General features: G+C 41.7%; 1 protein-coding gene across 3 annotated transcripts in view; it reads right to left on the reverse strand.

Moving 5' to 3' along the window:
• The window catches only part of JAKMIP1 (janus kinase and microtubule interacting protein 1), a 269959-nt gene that overhangs the window by 27024 nt on the left and 215598 nt on the right, over positions 1-27337 (reverse strand). For 2 of the 3 annotated variants that reach the window (XM_039539674.1, XM_039539675.1), the window contains one exon: positions 25148-25321. In XM_039539674.1, the coding sequence (XP_039395608.1) occupies positions 25148-25321 (174 nt within the window). Of the gene's footprint in view, positions 1-7920; positions 8125-9831; positions 9910-13531; positions 13601-18929; positions 18996-19840; positions 19895-21939; positions 22042-25147; positions 25322-27337 lie in introns of those variants that run through there. The other variant, XM_039539676.1, reaches the window with a different exon arrangement.

The raw sequence follows: 27337 nt of genomic DNA on the forward strand, positions 1-27337 counted from the left end.
GAAGGAGAGAGCCTGGAGGGAGGGGATGAGTTCTGTAAGGAAAAAAAAATCCTAAAACATAAGACCTGATTTTCAGAAGTGCTCATCACACACACTACCCATTGCTTGAGGCCAAGAACTTTTCTTTTCGTACTTTCGTAGCTCAAATCTGGCCACAAAAGATTTGAATTAAGATTATATGCATTGGGTTCCCTGGGGTTTATATTTTCTATATTCAGTTTTAACAGAGAAGGAATGATCAATGCCTGCAAATAGGAACCTATCAGAGCAATGCTGACCTGATCCCACTGCAATAGTGTGACTGTAGCTCTAGTAATATTGTTCTTTCAGGCCAGAAAGGGCCCCGAGATGTTTATATTTAATTTCATAGGTTTCTGATCTGGTGTTTCAACAAAAAACAACCTATTTAGCAACAGTGTTAAGTTGGGGGATGTTGGGGGACTGTCATTTGAAACTTGGCTCCTTTGAAAGATGCTCTGGAGTATATGGTGCCAGGTTGCATGTTTCAGGGCTAGTCTCCTTAATTACTATGTCTACAGCTTCTTGTCAGCAGGCCATATCATGCCACTGATGTTTAAGTAAAACTCCCCAGTGATTCAATGAGGAGCTCTGCTTAAAAACTGATGGCATTATATAGCCCAGTGTAATTTCTGAAACATTAATTACAGCCCCCACCTTCATGCATTTCTGCCGACTGTTGGTATCCAGGCTGTGAACCACTGCAACAGAGCATTTAAGGCAGGGGCAGGCAAACTTTTTGGCCTGAGGGCCGCATTGGGTTTTGTAAATTGTGTGGAGGGACAGTTAGGGGAAGAGGTTGTGGTCCGGCCCCCACCTCCTTTCTACCCCTCCGCCCCCCCAAATCCTGCCCCGTCATAGAATCATAGAATATCAGGGTTGGAAGGGACCTCAGGAGGTCACCTAGTCCAACCCCCAGCTCAAAGCAGGACCAATTCCCAACTAAATCATCCCAGCCAGGGCTTTGTCAAGCCTGACCTTAGAAACCTCTAAGGATAGAGATTCCACCACCTCCTTAGGTAGCCCATTCCAGTGCTTCACCACCCTCCTAGTGAAAAAGATTTTCCTAATATCCAACCTAAATTTTTTTTTTTTTTAATTGAGATATTCCTGTCTCATAGAACTGGAAGGGACCCTGAAAGGTCATCAAGTCCAGCCCCCTGCCTTCACTAGCAGGACCAAGTACTGATTTTGACCCAGATCCCTAAGTGGCCCCCTCAAGGATTGAACTCACAGCCCTGGGTTTAGCAGGCCAGTACTCAAACCACTGAGCTATCCCAACCCCCCCATTCCCTGACAGTCCCTCTGGGATCCCTACCCCATCCACACACCCCCACTCCCTGTCCCTTGACTGCCCCCAGATCCCCACTGCCCCATCCAATCCCTCCTCTCATTCCTGATGCCCCCCCGGGTACCCCTGTCTCATCCAACCATCCCTTCTCCCTGTCCCCTGACTGCCCCCGCTGCCGAAGACTCCAGGTCCCCTGAATTCTCTGGGCAGCCCTGGATCTCTCCCGCCCATTCCTTGAGTGGTCACAGCAGGGTAGTTTTAGTGGCTACTGCCACCACTTCTAAGTCTGCTCTGTGCACCATTTCTGCAGATGTGTTGATCTTTGGGTCCAATTCCTCCCCCATATCCCTGGACCCCTGACCAAGAGAGAACTTCTCTGCCCTCCTGCCTCACTTCAGGCTCCTGAAGCTCACCCAGTACCATTAACAGACTATGCTGTTCTCCCAACTTTGACTCTGTCCTGTGAGCCATCCCTCTGAAACCCTACTGTGATGCTGGCAGACCCAGTGCCAGCTTATGCCAAGGCCCCTGGGCCTCACTGACCACTGACAAATGAATAATCTTGGCAGAATTCACATGCTGCGGGTCAGCTGAATTTATAGAGCACAACCCAGCACTATTAAAAATTTAAACTTGATATTGAGAGATTTTTAAAAGTTAAAGATTAGACACAATGAGTGAACCACACTCGTATGATAATCTTGAGACAAAAGATCTTGAACATCTCTGCTTGCAGAGGGGAATATCCTATAAAAGGAAAACCCCAGATCAGGAACTGAGAGCTTTGCTCAGAAGTTTTGACCAGACATCCAAAGACTTTCCTGCACCACTTGCCACAGAGATCACTGCAGGGGAACTTGCCTGACTGCAGGACTTGGCGGCCCAGGAAGAACGTAAGCATGAGAGACTGATGGCAGAACTGTGGACCAGGGAAACTGATTCAACCCAAGCAGCAGTCAAAGCCAGTGAGGAGGCTGACAAGAGAGCCCACCAAAGACGCATGGCCAGCAAACAGGTTGAGGAGAGAACCATCAAAGACACATGGAACAAATAGCAGCAGTCAGAGGCAACGCTGAAGCTGAAGAGAGGGCACACCAGAAGCAGATGGAAGCTCACACATTGCAGTTCAGAGTACTGGAGCAGCAAAAGGAGATTCCCCAGCCAGTGAATACAAGCTCCCCCCCACCCCCGCCCCAAGACACAAGGGAGTGGGAGAACGTCTGCCCAATTTATAAGGAGACTGACTGTATAGAAGAGTTCCTGTCCTCCTTTGAGAGACTGAGTGGGATCCACATTATCTCAGAGAATAAATGGATGCCTATCCTCTTGACCAGAGGAACTGGGAAGGCAAGATACGTTTTTAATGATATGGAAAAGGGTGATGCTATGAAGTATAAGAAATGTAAAGAAAACATATTGAAAGGTTTAAGATTACCCCTGAGTCCTGCTGAGGTACAGAAGTGTTAAAGTGTCTGACAATTTCACACATGTTGAATATGTACAAAATGTGTAATTTTATGAGAAAATAGATAATGGTGACAGGGGTTGAAGGTGACTATGAAAAACTGTTTGATCTGATGGCCCAGGAACAATTGTTAGGGGTAGTTACAGACAAGCTAAAGGCAAAAATAAAATAAAGTAAAAACCTTCCACATTTTTGGAGGCTAAAGAAATTGTTGAATCAAGGGCTCATGGGGGGCATAAATCCCAGGGGGGAGGGAAACCCCACCTGTGCCCCAGGTTCAGAGAGAGGAGGGATCTGGAAATAAACCTGTCCTCAACTTTGATTTAAAAAAATGCAAGCCCAGGTTTTAAACCCCCCTGCACTAAGGGAAGGCAGGTGAACTGTCATCACCCTGGGGCTCATGGACATATAAAACCAAATTAGCAGAGGAGGTGAAAGGTCCAACTGTATTAGGACAGAGCCTTGGGAAGGAAGAGAAGAATGTATTAAGAATGCGGAGGTAAAGAGCACAGATTGTACGGGCTGGCAGGACACGGCGTCCCGAGTAAAGGAAAGTTTGGTAAGGGAGAAAAACAAACTCCCTGGTAAGAATTTAAATATATTAGCTTTGGCTGAATTCTCTGTAACCGTACCTCTGGCTAAGATCCACAGCAAGTGGGAGGATATTTAGAGAAATGTTGTAGGCATTAGGAATTTGCTACCTGCTGATATTTTAATAGACAATGATATTTCAACCATGTCTAAGCAGGTTAATGTCATGGCTTGCAGCCAGAAAAAGTCTGTGGGCAGCAAGGAGGGCTGTGTGAGAGATGGGAAATACCCTCACTCCTTTGTCAGCACAAGGTAGCAGTTTGTCCTCAGAGGAGGAGTTTGAAAATTCCACTGCTTTGCCAGAATCTACTCTCAACGTCAGTGAGACTCAAAAGGAGTTTACTGAGGCTTAACAGGCTGATCCTTTCCTGGACAAGAAGAGAAATGCAGCTCAGAATAATACCCTGGCTAGGGAAGGGAAAGGTAGATTTTTTTCTAGAAGGTTTGTTGCACCAAGAAGCTCTCACAAGTAAAAAGGTGTGTCCTGGTGAAGTACTAAAGTCTTATTTTATACTCCAGTTTTCAGGCTAGTACTAAAGAAAAAATGCAAAAGCAGATCCAGGAAGATGTGGAAAGCATACTGTTTATGGGGGAGAGGGTAACTAAATCAAAAAGCCTCTGGGCATCTATTATTGTGATGGTACCTAAAAAGGATAAAACCCTTTCTGAGATTGTGTGTGGATTTTAGGAAGTTAAATGTTATCACCCAACTTAACCCTTACCCCACACCCTGGATAGAGGACCAGCTGGACTTATTGGGTGGAACAAAATTCATGAGCATGCCAGATTTGACTCGAGGGAATTGGCAAATTCCCTTAGATGCTGAGGCCCAGGAAAAATCAGTTTTTATAGTAGAACCTGGCCTATATGAGTTTAAGGTTATGCCTTTTGGATTAATTAATGCAGGGGGGCTACCTTTCAGAGGCTTGTCAATGAAGTACTGCAGGGATCAGAGACCTTTGCCGGGGCCTATGTAGATGCTTTGGCTATTTTTAGTGACTCTTACCAAGACCACCTGAATCATGTGGGGATTGTATAACAGAGGCTTAAAGATACCAGCGTCACTGGTAAGGGCTCCAAAAGCAAGATGCAGAGGTATCTTATTTAGGACACAGGTTGGACAGTGGGTTTGTTCACCCTGACCCTTTAAAAGTAGAAGCTATTCAGAATTGGTGTGGCCCACAAACTAAGAAGCAGACCCTATCCTTTATTGGTCTGGCCAACCATTATCGGGGAATTGTAAAGAGTTTAATGACATGGTAGCACCCATAACAGAGCTTACAAAAAAGAAGAAGCCAGACTAGGTGGTATGGACCCAGGCCTGTGAGAAAAGCTTCTAGGACATAAAAGATGCTTTGTCTAAAGAGCCAGTTTTAGCCAGCCCTGATTTCAGCAAACCCTTTGTGCTGTGCACTCATGCTTCTAACATTGGGGTGGGGGACAAGAGTAAAAACCTGCCCCCCCCGACTGAACAACCTATGCTGTCATCGAGTGGGACTGCTATGCCATCGTTTGGGCTATTAAGCAACTTAAGCTTTATTTGTATAATAAAAGAAATTGATGTTTTGACAGGCTAGCTCACTGTAACCATATTAGTTGGGAGTAGAGACCAATTCCAGATGGTTACGCTAGAGCCTAGCTCTGCAAGAGTATAACATGGAAATAATCCATATCAAGGGGAAAGAAAATGTGTCTGATGAAGTGGGTATTCATCCAAGAAAGCTTATGCTCCAATACTTCTGTTAGTCTATAAGGTGCCACTGGACTCTTTGTCGCTTCTCAAGAATAGGGGGGTGGGGCCTTGAAGCGTATTCAGGAGTGTTGGTGACACTCCTTCCTGCACCCGTTTGGTGTTAGGAGTGTGACGCTAGCAGACCGGGTTGTAGCTCATTCCACGGCACCTGGGCCTCACTGAACACGGAGAAATGTATAGCTGGAAACCAGTCTGGCTCGCCTGTGTTAGTATTGTTAAAATAGATGTTAAGTTGAAAAGAATGTGTTTAGTATTTAGACTTTATAAAAATGTGTGTAGGATGCTGCATGTATTAATCTTACATATAATATCTGTATCCCATGTTATAAGATAATATTTAAGAGTTTGCTCTTTAACTATAAAAATGTTCGCTAAGACTGTAAACCCCCATGATCAAGAGAGAAGCATTACCAAGTGTGAAATACTAGTTTACCACAAAAAGGTGTCATCTCCTCCCCAACAAAAGAAAGCCTATAGACACCAGACAAAGCATTGAGGAACATCAAAGACTTTGTTGATTGCTTCCCCCACATTTTGAAGAGGGTACGTGCACAAGCCCTTGTCCCATCACAGGTAGGGAATAAATATCTCTGTTAAGGAGAAATTGTCATCACTATACTGCTTGAACACTCGGGGTAGGGAATAAATATCTCTGTTAAGGAGAAATTGCCATCACTATACTGCTTGGAATTCAGAAAGGTCAGTATTTCAAAGCATAAGCAAGGGATCCTCAAGCTGCTTAGCTAGGGTTAGCCTTAAATGGCATATAGAGTGTGCATATATAGCAGCTACTATCACCTTTTGGAAACTAAGATTGTAACTCCTTTGTGCGTGCATGTTTACCTGCTTTAATCTTGTAAATAACTCATCTCTTTTTCTTAGTTAGTAAATCTTTAGTTGTCATTATAGGACTGACTACAAGCATTGTCTTTGATTTGAGATCTGAGGAACAATTGATCTGGGGTAAGTGACTGGTCCTTTGGGACTCAGAGTAACCTGAATATTGTTATGATTTTTGGTGTAAGGGACCATCTATCTCAAAGGCAGGCTTGCCTGGGTGGCAAGATAGACCGGAGTGCCCAAGGGGACTGTCTGTGACTCCGTGTTAAGACTGTTCTAGTGCTTGAGGAGTTCACACTTGATACTGTGTTGGTGTACTGTATAGAACACACAACTGGTTTGTGTCCTGTTTCTTAACAGACTACCCTGAGGTTGGCACTCACGGTTGTAAGCCACTCTAGACAGCTTGACGGCTACATTCAGAGCTAAGCAGGATTTGGTCCCCTTGAGAGTTTTCCCAGCCTCCCCAGGTCAGAGCACCTCCTATTCTCACCTTCCCCAGTGAGTACTGCTGGTCTGCCTTGCTGCTCAGCTCCCTTGGCCTCCACTCTGTCCACTACCTCTCCCACAAATCATGGCTGAAAATGCCCTACCCAGCTTTGGGCTCCCACAGGTAGAATCTGCAAGAATTGTTTCAGAACTGTCAAGCTTATGATTGTCTCCATAACCAATGGGTGATGAGGTCTCACTATCACTGGGCCACTACACATGGGCATATTCCTCATGGAAATGGCTCAGTCTGGAACAGATGAGGATATGCCTCAAGACAGTTCCAGTCTGTCTACAATGTCTTTTATCCCCAGATCTGAGCCAGACTGCTTGTCACTCAAGGCTTGGTATACTGCCTGGGCCTCTCCTGTCAGAAATGGTGCCACACTGGCCACCCAAGTTGACTCCTTCCAGCTTGCAGCACTGGACACTCACTCAAAGGTGCAGAGGAAGGCCTCAGGGTCATCTTCTGAGCCCAACTTCACCTATCATGGCCAGGGCTACCTGAGCTACCCTCCCCAGGACCAGCAAGATTCCCTGGAGCCCATTTCTCCAGGTGCTTCGGGATCTGTTTTTGTTGACCCTGCAGGAGTTGTGGCTGGCTGTTGTGATGCCAACAGGTGGATGTCTCCTCCCATCCTATCCTACTAAGAAAGTAAGGGGGAAATCCACCAGGCAAACCCTGCTAGCCATCACTTCTGCCACTGTCCTTTCTATAACCACTTTCCTATTCTCCTCGACTTTTTCTTATGCTGCCTCATCTTCCTCTCAGTTCCAGAAGCTGTCTGCTTGCCCACATTCTCCACCACGTGTAGGGCTGCCAGCCTATCTTCCCCAGCCCAGGAAGGAATAACACGATGTCCAAGTCTCTTTCAGACCCTTCCTTCAGGGCATGGTTTATTAACTTAATCAAATAAAATCATGAAGTAACACAATACCAAATTATTCCCCTGACCAACCCAGGTTGCAGGGGGTCCAGAAGCCTTTCAATGTGCATCTCTCCCTGTTCCAGGGCCAGTCACAAGAGCCAGCCTCAGCTCTCAGCTGACTAAATTCTCTCAGCCCTTTATCCACCTGATCCCATCTCAGCTGGATTAGATTATCAAACAGGGCTGGCTGGCCACAGGGTTACTGGCCCTTAAAGGTGCAGACGACCCTCTTACAATGTTCTATTGCAGGCAGACCCCGTCTGTCCATGGAGCCCGCTTGAAGTCAGCATAGCTGTGCCCACACGGAACAATTTACAAGATGGAGGGCTTAGACTATAAGCTCTCTCGGGCAGTCCATTATATTTTTTGTCTGTATAGTGCCCATGCGGTCCCAATTCTGATTGGGGCTCCCTGGAATGACAGCAATATAAATAAGAAGACTCGGAATAACTTGGCAAGGTGACAGTGACGTGGTATTCTTGTGCTGGTGATGGTGGTGACAATGGTGGTAACACTGATGTGGGGGGAAGGAGTGGTGAGTTACCTGCTGTGCCTGCTGCAGCAGCTCCATGCGCTCATGCAAGATCTGGCTATCAAACTCGCGGCTCTGCCTCAGGATCTGCCTCCGTACCTTCTCCACCGCAGCTCGTATATCCTCCCTCTGCACTTCATTCAATGACTCACTCGCCCGCCTTCCAGGGTCCTGCTGCAGAGCGTTATATAGCGTGGCTTCCAGCTCCTGGATTTTCTAATGCCAACCCAAATCACACACAAACAGGCTCACGTTTGAATACAGCAGGCAAACAAACCAACACGACAACAACAATGCTTGCAAGCCAAGCTTAACAGGGAGGAAGGACACAACTAGAGAGCAGAAAAGCAGCACTCAAGTGAGCAGCGAAGAGCATTCCATATACAGTGCACATGTTCTTATGAGACTGTTTCCAGCATGGACCTTGTGTTCTGTTCAACTGAATGAGTGATTTGTTTAATTTAACCAGAGTTCACAGTATGTGTTGGGAAAGACAAAAGATTCAGCATTTTCCCACATGCCAAGTTTTTGTTCAATTCGCGACAGGGCCCCACTGCCAATTCTGAGTTACAAGGTTAGTGCCAAACGAGTGTTTTCCCTCATTGCAGCTGGATTGTTAAATCAGATTAGGGAATAAAACTGAATTAGGCATCAAAAAGAAGAACTGCAAGTGATATAGTAACTTACTGCAAGTTAAGAAAAAGCCAGTCACTCATTTCTCTTTCGCTGACCCTACAGTTCTAATCTGCGGTTATTCCAGGTTTCCTTCATTCTCTTTGTTCTGAATTGCCATAAGCAATTCCAAATACTTGTCTCTCAAGGGGATCAAAGGTTAAAGCACAGAATCAGAAATTTCATCAAGTAAAGAAACACCTGTGTTTTCTGGTCTGTCGGGGTACTTGAGGGCTAGGGCACACCAATAGATCTTTTGTTTCTTGTTAGTTTCTAGTCAATTTTACTTTCAGTTTCTCGTGCACTAACCAAATGCAGCAATATTTGGGAGGCAAACAGCAGAGAATGTTAAAATCCAAACAGAAATCTATATTCACCAACTAAAATAAGACATCTTATTTCTTTTACAATTATGTTTTGTATGATCATATGAAAGAAAACCATCCAGAACAACATTATTTGGATCTAAACTATCTGGCAACAACCCACTAAACTTCACAACACCTTTGTGAGGTAGGTAATTGTAGCCATTTTACAGATGCATAAACTAAACTGAATGGGTTGCCCAAGGTCACATAGTATGGAATGGAACCCAGGTGCCCAATCTCCCAGTTACCTCCTTTAAACACTAGACCACACTGCTTCCCTAAGAATCCTTTTCCAATTTGAAATGCCTAAAATATGTAACCAATTCTTCATGCCACAATACTTCTGTTTCTTGAGGTTTTACTCCACCTAATGAAGCTGAGTGCACTAATGTGCTAATTCAGAGGACTTTCCTTATTTTGTTGTTCAACCTGAGAAGACCAAAGCCTGTGACTTTATTTAAGAAGTCTATAAGAGGTTAGAATAGATAGGATGGAAAGGATAGACGTCTCTGGGTTTGGAGAAGTTAACGGCAAATATTTACAAATAGCTGGAAAAACAACATTTGAAATGTTTTATAGTCATTTTCTGCATATTTTACTCATGATCGCTGTGCACGCTGTTAGCCTATCTCTGGCAACCAATTCTACCACCAAAATGTTGCCTTTTGCACATTTTAGAATAAAATGCAATGCAAAAAACATTACAATTCCAATTATTTTAACCCATTTCCTGTGGCATCTATCCTCCATGTAAGTAATTTTTGGTTTCCTAATCTAGCAGAACAAAAAAATCATTTAAAAAAGAACCCTATGTAAATTTTTTTCATCTGTATTTTATCAAATCTGATCAAGCATGAAAATTTAATGACTGTTCTTTTCCTACCATGTAAGCCTGGTCCAGAGCTTGTTTCCTGTAGTCGAGTTCTTCCTCTAAATAACCCTTCTGTTTACTGAACAGGTCCTGAGCAATAATAAAAACAATGGAGGGTTTGTTCTTTATCCTAACTCATGAGGAATCATAAAGTTCACCATTTTTTTGTATGCAATCTCTCAGTCACTTTCACCTGAAAGCAACTGAGAACCTAAAGCCATGGGTCATATTTATTGTTAGGGTATTTAAAGTATTAGATGAGTATTTTTTTTAAACCATCATATTAACTATGTGTATCTAGAAAGCACCTTTCCTTTGATGATCTCTAAAACATGGCATAAACCTTAAGGGCAAGATCCTGCCTTTATCTGACAGAGGCACACACAAAGGAGGGAGAGAAGGGTGAAGCATGTCCACCATACATGTAGTACAAGAGCCATTATTTACACAAGGCAGGCCAAGAGAGGGGAGAAAATCATGTTAAGTGCACTTCACTGCTCCTTTGAAAAATGAGTAATATATGCCCCCCTGAAGGGTTCATGCTGGAGGCCTCAATCTACGTACTAGCTAGCTGAGTGTGCAGCTATGTACTTTAGCCAGCAAATTGTATTTGAATTAGGAAATGGGAGGACGACTTGATGTGGAGTCCAGGACCCCTCCTTAGTGCAAGGCAGAGATCCTGCTCCACTGCTAGCATAGAATAAAAAGAGGTTCTTTATGCCCTCTGGTTTTCTGTCAGACTTGCCTCGCAGAGGGCAAGCTTTGGTTCTAAACCTCACACTACCCCTATAAAGGTAGGTAACTCTAATCTGACTCAAACTGAGGGTCAGAGAGGTTAAGGGACTTTGCCTACACAGTTGCAGAAGCTAGTATTAGAACTCAGGATTCCTGAGTACTTTTCAATCACTAAACTCACTTACCTGCAGTAATAACACCTTACCTGTACATTGCTATAGCACAGTTTTTCCTGACCAATTGGGCACAAGGTGTTTTACAGGCCACCTATAGGTTATAGATGGATCATATCTGCTGTCACTGAAATGCTGAACAGATTAGGATTCCCTGGAACTCAATATCCAAAACTGAAGCTATAGGAAGACTCATAGTCTTCCTATAGCTTCAGTTTTGGATATTGAGTTCTAACTATTTAGAATGAGACTCTAAATAGTTAGAACTTAACCAGTACAGAGAGGCCAGGAAACTTGATCTTGAAAAAAGTGCTCTGGAGCTTTTAATGAGCACAAGTAAACACAATAATCAGGTTGGAAAATACTAGCTTTATATCATTCTTTTTGTGGTGATGGTGCCCATAAACAAGTAGTCCAGAAAGCGGAAAGGCAATTTGGTCAGACTTACCATTTACAGTCATTTTTATTTAAAGATAAACTTTTGTGTTTCCTCAACATATGGAACAAAAAAGCAGTTTAAATATAAATCCATGTACCTTATGATAAAGGCCTTTTAGCTTTCATTAAAAATACAAAATGGTGTGTGTACGTGTATAACAAAAGGCTTTTAAAAACAGAAAGCGTTGCCATTCTGGATAATCTATGTTAGTAGCAGAACCACTCCAAAATGGTATCGCCAACAGAAATTATTGGCCTATGTCAATAGTAAGAAAAGATGTTCAGATTGACTCCGGGTCTTGTTTGCATTTACTGGGCCAAATTTTGCTTTCAAATGCAATGCCCAGTAATGTCCATGGGAATTGTGCACATAAGCATAGGGAGAGAATTTGGTAATTAGTAATCAGTAATTAGTAATAAATCAAAATTCCTGTTTGAAATGTTATTTGGCTTAAAAGAAAACTGCTCAGCCCAGTAATCTGACAGCCTGAAGAGTCAGTAAGCATAAGAACTAATTATAATATATATTGTTCCTTGTTATTGGAAGTACCCCAGCTGTTGGAACAAGCCATTGTTTTTTACAGTGGCAGCATGGAAGTCAAATAGGGGAGACTAGAAGAAGGTTCCATGCCATTTTCATTCTGATATAATCCATAAACAAACTGTAATGTTTAATGTTTTAAAACTTTATTAAACACTGGAGTTCTTTCAATGATCCATGAACCAATATACAAGCAGAATGGGAACTTATTTCAGTCTTAGATGCTGAATGTTCATATGGCAACGGCACAATTATTATTAATTATTTTTTCTATTACAGCAGCACCTAGAGGGGCAAGATCCAGGCCCCACTGTGTGCTGTACAAACATACAATAAGAGACAGAAGAGCTTGCAACCTAAATAGACAGGAGAAAGGGTGATAAGGGAAACAGGCACAGGGAGGGGAAGTGACTTGCTCCAAGGTACACAGCACGTCAGTGGCAGAGCTAGGAACAAGTCCCAGTCTAGTGCCCTAGCCACTGTACCACACTCACTCGCAGGTGATATCACCATCATTTCAGCAAGGGGCCACTACCAGCAATAGGAGTCAGAAATTGTAATAAGGATGGGATTTTCAGAAGCACTCGGCATTGGCCTAACTCCGCTCCCAAAGGAAGCAGCTTGGCCAATGGTGAGCACTTCTGAAAATCTCACCATTAATCTCACGAATAAATTTCATATTCGTTACACAATTTATGCCGGGCAAGATGTGACTATTGCTTTTCAGACTGACAGATTGCTGAGCTGAGCAATTACATACAGTTCCTTGGTGCGTAAATACTCAGAAGCTTGAAGTGAACATGAATTACAGATACCACAGATTGCAAATGAAAACATGTATATGTCAAGTTAGAGAGACACAACATATTTGTTCTAATTTACTTTTTAAAACATTCTAGTGTTTTCCATTTTCCCCCTAAAAATGTGTTATTTTTTTACATTTTCCAACTCAGAGTTACAAATACAGTAATTCTTGGTGTAATACAGATAAAAGGGACCACACCTTGCATTACATGAGTATTGGTATCGTACCCCATTCACAAAGGCAGTGCACCAGACAATGAGCCAGAAAAGCCAAATTCTAATCTTGGCACTGACAGCCAAAGGCAAGAAAGTCACTTCACCCATCAGCCTCAGTCTCTCTTTCTGTAAGATGGGGATAATGTTGTTTATGTATCTACTGGGGAAAATGTATGGCAAGGTTTAATCAGTATTTGTACATCAATTGGAAGATGAAAAGCACTACATGTGTGATAAATCAACAAAGCTAAACATTCATTCAGAAAATCTTCATACAACATACTGCAAAAGGAGAGTTTAGTATCATATCAAATTTGTAGTGAAAGACTTAATTGCACTTTGGAATTCATCCATCCTTGACAGAGAAGAGAGGTTAAGACAAAAAAAGCGGAAGCAGGAAGAGGACTTCATTAGTTGAAATTACACACCATAGGCCAAATTAATCCCTGGTGCAATTCTACTGAATTTGATTCCAAGACTCCGAAGAACCTGCTGTTGCCAAACAAAATAATATACATAGAAAGCACACAGACGGGTTTCATACCATTTGCTTATTATACCTGTTTGTGTGGTATTTTGCAGGTACAGCCATGTTTCAGTCTCAGTTTAAATCCTTTTTTTCTCTACACATCAAAGGCATTAGCTATTAAACAGAGTTTTATAAATCTATTCCTGACAACACCATGCAGCCGTCCCCACTACAAAGAAAACAGCAACAACTTAACATGTCATCGTATTTACAGACTTCTCTCTGAAACGCAGTTCTAGCTGAGCAAGTGACTTTTTAAAAATGATTATTTCTCACCTTTTCATTCTCCAGGTCCATCATCTTCTGTGTCAGTGCCGCTTCTGTTCCCTCTATTTGTTTTAGCCACTATATGAACACGGCAGGAACAAGAGGAATAGAAAAGATGAGAATACAGCCTTTGGAAGAGCGTCATTGAAAGTGATGTAAGTTAATTTGTTGATGAGAGTGCTAACTGCATGCTTCACCCATCCCCACCCCCATTAACTGTTCAGCTTTTTCAAACTACAGATAAATAAATGAGGAGGAGGGAACTGGGAAGACTGATTATGAGTGGAGGCTGATCCTTCCCCCTCTAAAAGCCTAGGTCCAAATGTGACTGGGGTCAAGAAAGCAAAATTAGTTGATGGTTTCATCCTTGCTGCTCCCCAGGCCCATTTGTCCACATCACAAACCCACCATATGGTGTCAGGGCCCCACCTGGCAATCCTTTCTTATGGTAACTTAAACCAGAGGGAGTATTTGCATGAGGAAGGATTGCAGAATCCATCCTTTTATTTGGCACAATTCACAGCATTTGCTGGGAGCAAGCTCATTACTAGAACGAGAGGGGCTTTGAAGGTGAACAGGGGCATGTGCAAGAATTTAAATTTGACCGTCTTTGGAGGGGCATGTTCTGTGCCCCCACCGCAGCCCTGGGGCCAGAAGAGCTTGCTCTCCTCACTGCAGGCCTAGGGCTGGAGGAGTTCTGTGTCCCCTGTGTCCCTGCTTGCCCCCGCCCCACTTGGGCACTGCCCTGGAAATGAAGATTAAGATGGGTAGGGAGAACTGTGTGAAGAAATTCATGCAGTGGCTACCATCTGATCAATCTCTTATTATTATGCTTTAAAAAATGTGACCAAAATGAAAAGAAGAATGGTCGTTCCATTCCAACTGTCAGACGATACATAGAGGAAACCACAGTTTTGTGCCTTGAATATTACTGATGGCTAAGAGTATGCTAACATTCAGCTTTACGGGTTGTCAGGGCGGATGGGAATTCTCATTCTTGGTCATGGTTTTATTTTATTTCATTTCTTCACTGGATTACAGGACTCCCTGACAGCACAGTCTGGAGATATATATATATATTTTTGGTAGGGCCAGTTCCCACTGAAGTCAGTAGGAGCTTCACCATTGACTTTAAAAGGAGCAAGGTTGAGCACTTAGAATATTAAGTAGAAGAATTTTGGGGAGAGTGATGAATCTTTGTTAACTTTTGTTTAAATAGCTTGATTTAAGTCTGATATGTGATGTGATTTAGGGGTCTATTGATATTTAAGGATGGACATTGGGCCAATAAAACATATTACCTCACCCACCTGTGTCCTATATATACATACAGACACACTAAAATGTCATATGTTTTTAGCTGATAGTGATTTCTTTCCTCACTACCTGGTAAGACCTAACTACAGAATTCTGCATTTTCCTGCTAGCACCTGAGATCAGTAACACCTAAGCATTCACCATGCTGCACCTTTGACCTTAATTAACAGCATCAGAACAATAGGCAGCATCCTGCCTTTTTAAGCATTAGACCCCATGTTCAGCAGCACTTTTTCAGTTCACATTAAAGCCCCTTAACAGAGAGGCCCAGAAAGCTTAATTCTTCATTTGCGGTGTTTGCCTAATTAACGTGCTAAAGAAGGAGTCAATGGACTGAATGGTTGAGTTGCTCTAATTACCAAATCCAAAAGATTTACATTTGTGACAGGATCAGAAGGAAACTGTTTCTACAGTAAAGAGGAGGGGGGAAATCTGATTTCTGATTTAAATGGCTCTGTGATTGAAATCCAAGATATCTGTGATTATAATATGCTTCCCACAGATACATTTTAACATGCAGAAACTTCAGTGACAGGGGCGGCTCTAGAAATCGGGCTGCCCCAAGCAGCGCGGAGCGCTGCGCCGCCCTTACCCGGTCCCGCGGCGGGTCCCCTCTTCCCGCGGCTCCGGTTGAGCTCCCGCCGGCATGCCTGCAGCAGGTCCACCGGAGCCCGGGACGAGCGGACCTGCCGCAGTCGCGCCTGCGGGAGCTCAACCGAGCCGCGGAAGACGGGACCCGCCGCAGTCATGCCTGCGGCAGGTCCGCTCGTCCCGGGCTCCGGTGGACCTGCCGCAGGCATGCCGGCGGGAGCTCCACCGGAGCCAAATGCCGCCCCCCCGGGAAACGGCCGCCCCAAGCGCCTGCTTGGCGCGCTGGTGTCTAGAGCCGCCCCTGTTCAGTGAGTTACTGCTGCCTCCATGTATTAGGAGGATTTTCTAGTGCAGGGGTGGGCAAACTACAGCCCAGGGGCCGCATCCGGCCCTCCAGACATTTGAATCCGTCTCTCGAGCTTCAGCCGGGAAGTGGGGCCCGGGGCTTGCCCCCCTCTGTGCAGCACCCGGAAGCAGCAGCATGTCCCCACTCTGGCTCCTATGCATAGGGGCAGCCAGGGGGTTCCCCACACTGCTTCCACGGCTCCCATTGGCTGGGAACTGCGGCCAATGGGAGCTGCAGGGGCAGTGCCTGCAGACAGGGCAGCATGCAGAGGTGCCTGGCCATGCCTCCACATAGGAGCCAGAGTGGAGACATGCCGCTGATTCTGGGAGCTGCTTGAGGTAAGCGCCACATGGAGCCGGCACCCCTGACCCCCTCCCACACCCCAACCCCCTGCCCCAGCCCTGATCCCTTTCCTGCCCTCCAAACTCCTCGGTCCCAGCCCGGAGCACCCTCCCGCACCCTGAACTCCTCATTTCTGGCCCCACCCCAGAGCCTGCACCCCCAGCTGGAGCCTTCACCCCCTCCCACACACCAACCCCCAATTTTGTGAGCATTCATAGCCCACCATACAATTTCCATACCCAGATGTGGCCCTCGGGCCAAAAAGTTTGCCCACCCCTGGTCTAGTAGACAGCATATGGTGTGACCTGGGTTCAATTTAATCTTCTTCATGCCACAGTTCCCCATCAGTAAAATGGGGATAATACTTCCCTGCCTCACAGGTGCGCTAGGTGGATTAATTCATTGCTGAGTTTTAGTCATTGATTGATTGTGAGGCACTCAGGCTACAGTGGTGTAAAAGTACATAGATAGACTCTCATGTTAAAATCAGACAATGTGTATGTTAGTTAGAAGGACAGAACCAAACACTCCTCCTTTTTGAACAAGCTGATTAAACAGTAAGACTACCATAGAAATCCTCCTCTGGTCAGCTGAGGACTGACAGAAGTACTGTCAATAGGAATAGTTCCTTTGAGGTAACCAAAACTAGATTTTTTGCAGAGGAGGTGTAAAAGATACCTGCTATTTTCAGAACTTTGAAGCCCCTTTTGTAATTTCTTTTTCTATTGTTATAAAGGATTTCCCATATTGACAAACTCACAGTTTATTCTTAGAGGCAGGATTGCTGTGATTGGACACTAATGGAAATAACCTGCAAGAAGTCACTAAGCTTCTATATGAGAGGGCTAGCTTGCATGACCCTTACTCTCTCACATAGTCCCATTGATTTCAGTGATACTACTCTGGTGAATATAAACCAGCTTGAGTGAGGACTGCACAGTCCAGCCCTTAATGCTTGTGTAATTTTGCTCTTCCTTTTGTCTACTTATCTAGCCTTTTACCGTCTATTTTTCTCATTAGAGTTTAAGATCTATGATTGTCTGTTGTAACACCGTGACAGCTACAACATTTGTAATTATTTATTCAGTTTTATTTTGTTTACACGAATAACTTGGTTGAATCATTAATCAATTAATCTGAATGGTGGAGTTTTCATGCTAGATTTCCATTCTGAAGTTCAGAAATGGACCTGTGCAGGTCTAGATATAAACCTATCAATGGCAGACTTATTGGGATGGGGCCTCTTCAGTAGAAAGGAAATGACTTCCTTCCTAGCCAATTTAAATGGAATTATTATTGGGTCATTACTACATTCGCTCTACTAAGGATGTAAGTGGAGAGCAAGTTCTACAGTCACCTGGAAGTGGGTGACTTGTCTAACTTATCTGTCCTGTGGAAAATATTTTTGGTCATATCCTATGACAACGTTGAACCAGTGAAGATCACATTTACTAAAAGAAAGTTATCCCCTCTTGGACCTCTTCCTTCTTCTTTCACTCGTAAGTATCAGGAGATCATAATAATCTGTTCTGTTTGATCACAGATCTGTTACTGAACGACATGGACGATTATGACACAAGAAGGAAAAGGCAGGAGGATAAAGTGTGTGTGTGTGTGTGTGTGTGTGTGTGTGTGTGTGTGTGTGTGTGTGTGTGTGTGTGTGTGTGTGAGATATCATACCAGTGATTCTCAGCTTGAGAACTAAAACTATTATTTGAGTGATAAACGGTTTGTTATATTACATTTCAGTTGTCTGATGGCTACAACTGGTTTTTAAGACTCTGGGGAAATGGAGTTGCTATTTTCCAAGACCAATTGACTGTTTATATTTTTATTTTTATGCTAGTGAAGACTGCCAGGCATACTAATTGGGAGATAAATATTCTTTAGTAAGGAGTTTAGAAACCTCTCCACTTAATACACAGCAGCACAAACCAGCTGCACTGTACTAGCTCAGTGAAGTCCCAGGAGAGGACCAAGCCCTAACAACAGAAATACTGAATCATGTTTTTATAATTCTATCTTCTCCATGTGGCACAAGAAGGGAGATAACAAGAGATGAATGCAATTTTCAAAAGTGCTTGAACTGTGTGATCCAAGAGGTAAAGCATCATGCAAGTTAAGGTTATAATGAATTTCTCACTAACACACTGTTAGGTAAAGGAAAGAGTGGGAAGTTAAAGGGCAGTATGTATTTTTAGACCATTTGAGACACATACATTTGTGGCTGCGTAATGGAAAGATATTGAGGCTAATTTTTCAAAAACTAGCAGCCTGCGTTCTTACAAAATAATGCACAGGTGGCACACGAAAGGAGCAATCCTGTGAGGTGCTGAGAACTTTCTTTTTCTACTGACTTCCATCGTAGAGGCTGGTATTGAGCTCATTCCAGGAGGTTTTCAGAACGTTGGAGAAGTGGGCCCAGAACAGGTCTTCATCGTAACCCTGCAAAGCACTGAGAACCTCCAGTGATGTGCTGATCACCCTCAATTCCTCAAAAGGTCACTGGGAGTTGAGGTTGATGGTATTTCCCAGATTAGGCTTTTTTTATCCAAAAGTATTTTACAGCTTTGTTTTAATGGCAACGTCTCCGGAGGAAGTTTTCACTTTTAAAGTTATATTTTAAATGTTTGAATGTATGTTCGGGCCCTCCACAAGTACAATCCCAATAAAGCCATGGGTTATGATGCCTCCATGCTCACATCCATGTTAATTTAACAGAAAGGCCATGCGTCACTGACAAATCATCCTTCCAGTTCGAGGATGGTATGCTCAGTGTTTATGCAAACAAAAATCTTTACCGAAATCTACCTTTTCACAGAGGGAAAGTACAGTTCCAGCTTGGATTATTGCAACCTGTTCTTCATTTCTCAAATTCTAAAATACAAAAAAGGTGCAACTGTATTTCACATTGGGCTGTAAATCCATTCTTCAAAACTAGTGAGATCGATTCTGATTTAATTGTATGTATCACAGAGCATTGGCTCTCTTTATTTTTAAAAAAACAAGCACAGAAAATATCCAGTGATTACAAATAATAACGCTAAAGTAAGTGAATACAGTCCCTACACTTGCTAGTTCACTGCATCATTCTCACCATGCCTTGCAAAAAGTGCATGGTCTAGGGTGGTCTCAATCCAGTGATTTTTTTTAAATGGGAAAAATATCAATTCTTTGGATTGCTGTCTTAATGCAAAAAAATCTTGCACTGAAGCCAAGGGAGCATTGATGAATTAGACCTGTCATTGAACAGAGCAACATAGAGTGCTTTGAAAGTACTTTTGGATCTCACTGCATGGAATAGAATCTAGAACCAACCCTCAAACTTTGTGGATCAGACTCAAGCTATGGTAAAATCTTTCCTGTCTACGGTATTTCTAGGGCACTCTTTGTTGTAGAATCTAAACTTCTGTGTTACTATTTCAGGGAATCAATATAGAAAAATGAGTTAACTTATTTCCTACTCTTAATTTTGTCCTAACCTTTATTATACCATGTCTTGTGCATTCCCTGTGCCACGATTTTTAGTGCCACTCACCAGTGACCCACATCTGTCCTGAAAAACACAGATGTGACTCCCATTGAAGGGATTGCATCTATGCTGGCAAAAATGGGTCCTAACATTTGGTATTGTGTATGCAAATATAGCCATAAAAAGTCCCTTAATGCATATTTGCTGGCATGCCATTCCATGGGAATAATTGAAATAAAGAAACTGTTACCCCATTATCTCCAAGAATATCAAGCTTCTTCATAAGTTCAGAAATATTCACATCCTGGAAAATATTTTTAACATTCATTGTTCATAAAGGAGAAAACACATCATTAGATAATAATTTTTTGCATGGCCTTTATGCATCTTTGCATGCAAGAAGACTCCAAAAGCTGATTGTTAGTTTTGGATCACAATGACGCAAATGCTGTTGTTACGTTTACAGTGGATCAAATAGTACTCTCTGTTATATCCAGCAACCTGGGTATAAACGAGGACAGAATATGTCTTAGCACATTTAGATTTATCAACTCACTGAAATGTTGAAATTGGGTAACAGGCTTAGACCTGGTTTGAGGAGAAAAAAAGTGCAGCAGATTGGGCTATTGACATTTGTGGGACTAGTGTGAGGCTAAAGAGAGCATGAATTGGCCCATAAAGTAACTAATAACTAATGATCTTTAAATTTAAATTAATTTGTTTTAACACAATGACAGGGTCACATATCGGACTTCTAGTGGCAGGAGTAATGTCTGTGACTGTCCCACTAGCCTTACCCATGATTACAGAAGCCACCAAAGAAGTGTGAATTTGATCCCTATTGAGGCCTATTGATTACCTTTGAAACCCCACATGCAGCTAGTTTTCTCTGTATAAAAAATCAAAACCTACTCTTCTCTTCCTTCCTACATTCCCACGACACACAAAAGAAGAAACAAAAGGAACCCTCCTTATTAGATACCCAGTCTTATTCATTGAAATCAATAGGAAAACTTCCACTGATACAACAGGAACAGTAATGGACCCTGAATGCCCAAATCTTTACAGAGCTGAGAACCCTCAACTCCCATTGATGTCAGGGGGAGCTGATTGTGCTCCACATCTCATGAGAAATGTCAAGCACTTTGCAGGGTTCTGTTTTATACAACTATTTTCACTACTTATAGTATATAAAAATGCTGCTTTGTATCTGTAAATTGTGCAATCACTTTGAGGGGACAACACTGAACACCAAATTTTGTGCCACATTAGCTACTCTTGCCTCAAACTTACAAAATGTGTAGGTGTTGATTATTTATTTTATTATATGCTCATCTTGGGCCTGATCTGAAGTGAACATGAAGTCAAATCAAACATGCAAAGTCTACTAGGACCATTGCACCATGGTTGATGACATCTCACCAGGCATCGTGTAATGAAGTTCCCAGATCAGGATCGATCCTGCAAATGCATGGATCTCAGGGGTAGTGCCACAGGCAACATCAGGAAGGAAGCCAGATTGTGGTGAGATGGTGACATTTTGCACATAGTTAAGCTACTTTTTGCTTAAGACTTGACACTCACAGCACATATAGGAATACCTCTAGCTGCTCCTCGTCTGCCCATAAAAGGGGCCAGGTTTCTGACCCATATAGCGGTACAGGTAGTACACAGGTCTGATAGATCCTGAACTTTGTCTCAGCGCAAAGATTTTGTGTGTGTCCATAAGCAAGAAATGGACTTCATTCAGGAGGTGGCGAGATCAATGGGAAAAGGTCCCACTGAGTTGAATGGACTTTGGATCAAGTTCCTTATGCTCCAAGGCTCTGATTCAGCAAAAAACATAAACACATTACTTCAATAGGACTTACGCAGGTGCTTAAGTGCTTTGCTGAATTAGGTCCTCCTAAATACATTATATGGATCATAACCGATGATGGAAAAGGAGCCACTTTTCTGACTCCAACTGTACATTCAGTATTGAATAAATGTGGAGCTGTAGGACAGATCAATTAATCATATCATACAATTATGTTCTTCCCTGCCGTATATTGTTTACAGTTTAGTTTAAGCTACTTCTACATATCTCAAGTGACTGGCCTTCATTTCATTTGGAGGAAGAATACTTGACAGTCTAGGAGACCTCTTTCCCTATTCATCCTAAACCCTCCTTTTCTCAGAACTTGATCATATCTTTGTCTTTGCAGAAGAAAAATATTTCTTACATCTGAATCATTGCTGTACTTTCTAAGGTAACCGTGATTTAAAGTGTTCATATGAGTACAGGGGTGTTTCGGATAATGCTCCTGGTTAGCCAACCATCGCAAGAGCTAATGAAGCCACATCTACCTTTATTCCTTCCTGTTGACAGAACAGTTGAAGTGCACTTCCATTGTTTTCAGGGAAGGTGGTTATATGGAGGTTAAATGCCGGTGACCTTCGTTCTCTCTCCTGAGGAAAGATTTCGTTTAAAAAACAATATATGTGATTATACAATAATGTCAGTTTCTTTCCGACTACCCCAAGTTATTCAAGACAAACCTAAATTTACTGATATTAAGAAATCCATAGATCCCTATTTGCAGTCAAAGCACAAAGTTTTCATGCTCTTCTGTGTCCTTTAAGGTTTTGTTGCAATTTGAGCACTAAAGTCCTGATTCGACAATAGAATCCATGCAAGCAGAGCCTCTGCAACATTGAAAGTAACAAGGCTCCACATAGATACACAGATCCACTTATATGGATCCAATTGTAGGCATGGGTGACTTAGACATTCCTCTAAAGTATTTCATGTTAGGTGGGATCTTTTATTTAATTTATTGCTTTCCTGAGCAAATAATGACTATTGTGAAGAGGCTACAGAACAAAATATCAAACAGTGTCAAATCATATTAAGACCTTGAGGAGATTGTCTTTTCTGAAATAACATGCATTTTTGTTCTGAAAACGTTCAGTAATAAAGCTAAGTGTTAACCACAGTAAACCAGCAATGAAGTTAGCTAAACCTTACAGTTCAGCATTTTAATTCCTCAAGCCCAGCAATTCACCACTCGCCCCAGTTTTGTATAATACATTCTACTTTCCGTTTACCATTTTCTGTGCCAAGAAGAAATCCTTTCACATATAATATCTCAAAAATTATAACATTTTAAATATTTGCAGCACATTTCATGCACTTCTTCAAAATACCGATCCATTATTTCAGTGGAATAGCTGTATTCCTACTTTCAGCACATGAGGATCTTTTGTTACATTTCGATGTGCTTGTGAAAGTGGCTGGATTGAAAGATCTGGAAGCTGAAGCTCTAGGCCTTATTCTAAATAAGGGTAACTGTGCTGAAACCAGTGGAATTACATCAGTGTGAATGAGATTAAAATCACCCCACATCTCCTATTCACAAAACAGAGGTAGCCTGGGAAGACAGCGGTTCTAGCTTCCCCACAACTCCCTGCAGAAGAGCATTGGCTCTGTTCTGCAGAGATAAGTAGCAGTGAAGGGACAGTTCAGTTTCCATGCCCATTCCGTCCACAGCTTGGCTTCCAAAACTACAAATGAGGGAAATTTTGTTAGTTGATTTGTGAGATGGACACTTGTCCTTTGGGAAAAGGGCTGCAACCACGGTGTCATTTCACAGATCACCAAAGGAAAATGAGTTGGTTAATGAATTTGAAGCTGCAACCAAGAGGTGAAAGGCTCTGTTTGACATTACCTTTCTCCCCATGTACTGTCTCCTAAAAAGTTTTTTTTTTGGTTCTTATTAGTCCAATTTATAAATAGAGCCATGCCAGTAACTGAGCTTGATGATATAACGCATATACAGAAGCAGGGATTCGATCCTAAATTGACCTAATTTAAAATGAAATCTAAGTTTAATCTTTTGGCACATTAAACTTGTCAGTATTTGATTGTGCTAAATGATAGACAATTGACCCTGTTTTCTAATCCACCCTAATTTTCATCTGAAAGAATTTTGTTTATCACCATGCATGAAAATACTTTCACCAACAGCTGCATAATTTTGCTAAAGCAATCACTCTGTAATTTTTGTGCCTACGCATTTGTCCATCAGTGAGAGATTTCTTTTGCTGCTTTATTTGCAATTTAATGAAAATGCTTCAGTTGTTATTCAGTAAATAGGTACTCAACAAGGAGAATAAACACATTGTACTGTGATACAGTTCAGTTTTCATTTGATTCTTTAGTTAAATGTAGTATGTTCTTATGCTAAACATGCTTTGAAGAGTTTATTTTTAAAGATGTAATATGCACCAGGTTACTTTTACCAAAAACACGTAAATTTTGGAAAACTGGTTGTTAAAGTAGCTGCCAATTTTACCTAACTTGTTCTGTATTTTAATCTAAAGTTGCTTAATAAAGTATACAGAATACAAGTTACTTTGCATTTTTAATTTTCCAGAATGACTAGTCAGACACTAATCTCTCAAATGCATAATCTGTATTACATGCTATGGACATCGACTATACAGATGGTAAAATAAAATGGTAAAATAAAAGATTTTAAGAAGAGTCAAAGATTAAAAGCAGAATGACCACATAGCATGATGAAAATAAGATTTTCATCTTCACCATGGAGGTTATACATGCCAAGGATTTTGGTGAAATGAACCGGATGAAGAAAATTATGCAACAGTAACACAGAGAGTTTTGTAGAGTTTATTCTAAAATGTAAACAGTGTTAAAATGTTGATGGCCTTTTCAAACTGGATATGCTTGTTCTCAGTTAATGTGACAGTGTGACAATGCATCACACCCATATTGTAACAAAAGTTTAGCATCCCATTCCCTATGGTCCCATCTGCGAGGTGATGAGCACCATCCGTTCCCATGGAAATTATAGGCCCTATGTTAGAACTATTTTAATAAATAGCCTATTATTCCATTTACTCAAAGGAAAGTATTTGTGAAAGAAGCTTGCTCTGAAGAACATATTACTTTCACTTGCACAAGTTATATTTGTGCCTCACACTTATAATTTGCAGTTCTGGTTGGAAGATTTGACTTTTTGACATTTATGAATGTCTCATCCACGTTCTATATCAGCAGAGAAGAGACTTCAGGTAAGTGAAATTCTTTTAAAAATGTGCTAAGAAAATGTGTTCTTTTAAGTTTGTTTTATGTATATTAGTGCTGTCAATTTGAAAATCAGCTTAATTAAAAACAATTACAGGTTGATGTGATGGAGGTGTCAGATCCTCAGACTTCCTTGCATGCAAGATGTGAGAAGATGTGTTAATTGAAACAATGCCAACCAACCAAGTCTGTAGTATGCATACCAAGTGATTTCACATGCAGGAAAGGTGTAGTTATGGAAATGAAATAAATAAAAAAGGCAAAATATTGCAAAACAAAATATTTTATTAGGTGCAAAACAAACTATATGCAGTATATATTAGCTATTTTACATCTTCATAAAAATTAGTGAGCATTCTCTCCAAAACATATTAAGGCAGTGGTATTCATTTTCAGAATTCAAACTTACAGCATTTTAAAAAAAAAACCTAAAATATTTCCACCTTACACATGCACCAGTGCACTTTACATGAATTTCAACTTGGGTTCAAACATAATTTCTGCTCCATTTGAGAGTTTACAACTGAGAGAATCTCTTACTTCAAGTTCGAGCACTCTGAATTCTAACAGCTCATTCTGGTCTTTTGCATCCTGCATCTCGTTCTTCAGCTGATTCTCTTCCAGCTCCATTTTGTAAATCTAAGATATAATAAAATATCATAACACTAAGCTATGGAAAAGTGGTATATTCAGTTAAGTGCATTGATTCTTGACACTTAGAAGAAGAAATTAAATCCTCAGCAAAGAACCCCTTATTAAAATAGTAGCAAGAGTTAAACTGTAAGTAAAAAAACTTAGGGCCCAAAACTCCTTACCAAGCTCCGAATCCAGGAAACATATATGCATGTTCTTTACTTTATGCATCTTAGTATCATCATTAGAGTGGATTTTATTGCACACGTGCATAAAGTTAAGCACATAAGTGAATGTTTATAAGATCAAGGCCTAAGGCAAAACTTTCACTGACTTCAAGGAAGGACCACATGGTTGGATGGCTGGGCCCCAAGTCTTGGGAATGAAGAAGGAGCATCACATTAGGAAGCACTTTACTGGCTCATGAACAGACACAAATTGCTCACTGAGAGGGGATAGTGATTATCCTTGCCTGGAACTTTCCTGAGACAAGTCTACATGAAGCCATTTTGGAAGCAGATATCAGAAGCTGTGTATAGACTGCAACTAAAGGAAAAAAATTGAATGTTGAACTTACTTTTAACAACTCACTCAATAACACTGGGTTAGAAGTGAAGAGTATTTAAACTCAAGCAGTCTGTTCATATTTACTTTGCACCACTTTTTAATGTCATAGCACTTGCACTTAGTTCTTTAAATCTTCCCAACACTAACTAAATAACATTCACAACACTCCTGTGAGGTTGGTAGGCAAGTATTTACAGCCTCCATTTTACAGATGGAGCAACTGAGCCCAGAAAGATTACATAATTCGCTGAAAGCCATGCAGCAAATTGAGAGCCGTGCAGCAAATTGAGACAATTGTATTGTTACAATTCAGGACTTCCTGGCTCTCAGTGATGTGCTCAGGGCAAAAAGTATAATGTTGCTTTCCTATGGCCTCATCTGGGGAGGTGCTGAGTGCTCTCAACACCTGACAGGGTCAGGTACTTAACTCTTTACAGTCAAATCAGATTTCCTCTCAGGCCTGATGATAATTCTCAGATGTTGTGCTTTGAGGCTGTAGGCTATTTAAACAGCAAAATAGAATATCACAAGTGCATTACAGACAGGGCCGGCTCCAGACCCCAGCGGCGGCAGGTAGTTCCGTGGAGCATCCGCAGGCCTGCTCTGCAGGAGGTCCACTGGAGCCGCGGGACTGGCGACCGCCAGAGCGCCCCCCGCGGCGTGCCACCCTGCTTGGGGCGGCGCAAATTCTAGAGCCGCCTCTGATTACAGACCCTTTTCCTGAGTCCAACCAAAAGCATTCTTATTATTGTCTGACCTTTTTATTGATATGAAAACAAGTGGGTGTATGACAGCTAATATAGCATATGACAGTGCTTATAACATCAATAAAAGTGTCTCAATAGGGTATAATTCTAGTAGTTCTTTAGTCGTGGATCTTTCTTTGGCTCTGTTATTTCTATTGAATTAATAATTTTAATTCACTAATTAAGAGGCCTCATTCTCTGAGGTACTGAGTGCCCTCAACTCTCTCACTAAAGTCCATGGAGGGTATTCAGCACCTTGAAGAAGTCACTCAGCATCTCAGGCCCTAAATGGCAATTTTCTATTCTTTAAAACATCAAATAATACAATTTAAAGTGATCAATATTGCTTGAAATACTTGGTTCTGCATTTTTTAAATCAAATTAAAACAAGTGATCCTATTCAATAGAGAACACTTTAAGTGGTACTGACAAATAATCTGAACTTTCTCTCCAATTTTGCTATATATTCTTTTTTTTTTTTGGCAATGCCCAGCTACCATTCCTTTATTACTATTGCTTTACATTTATATTGTGGTGGAAATTCAACCTGATTGAGTCTCACTGAGCTAGAGATTTTACAAACATATATTTCGCAATAGCCCTTCCCCCCCTAAAGTGCCATAGAATTGTGAGCTCTTTTACCTCAGACTCTCAAAGTAACATTTTTTGGACAGGAAAAAAAAGTTAATTTTACCTTAACACTTCAACA

The sequence above is a fragment of the Mauremys reevesii genome, linkage group 5 (assembly GCF_016161935.1).
Source record: "Mauremys reevesii isolate NIE-2019 linkage group 5, ASM1616193v1, whole genome shotgun sequence".
NCBI classification, from domain to species: domain Eukaryota; kingdom Metazoa; phylum Chordata; order Testudines; family Geoemydidae; genus Mauremys; species Mauremys reevesii.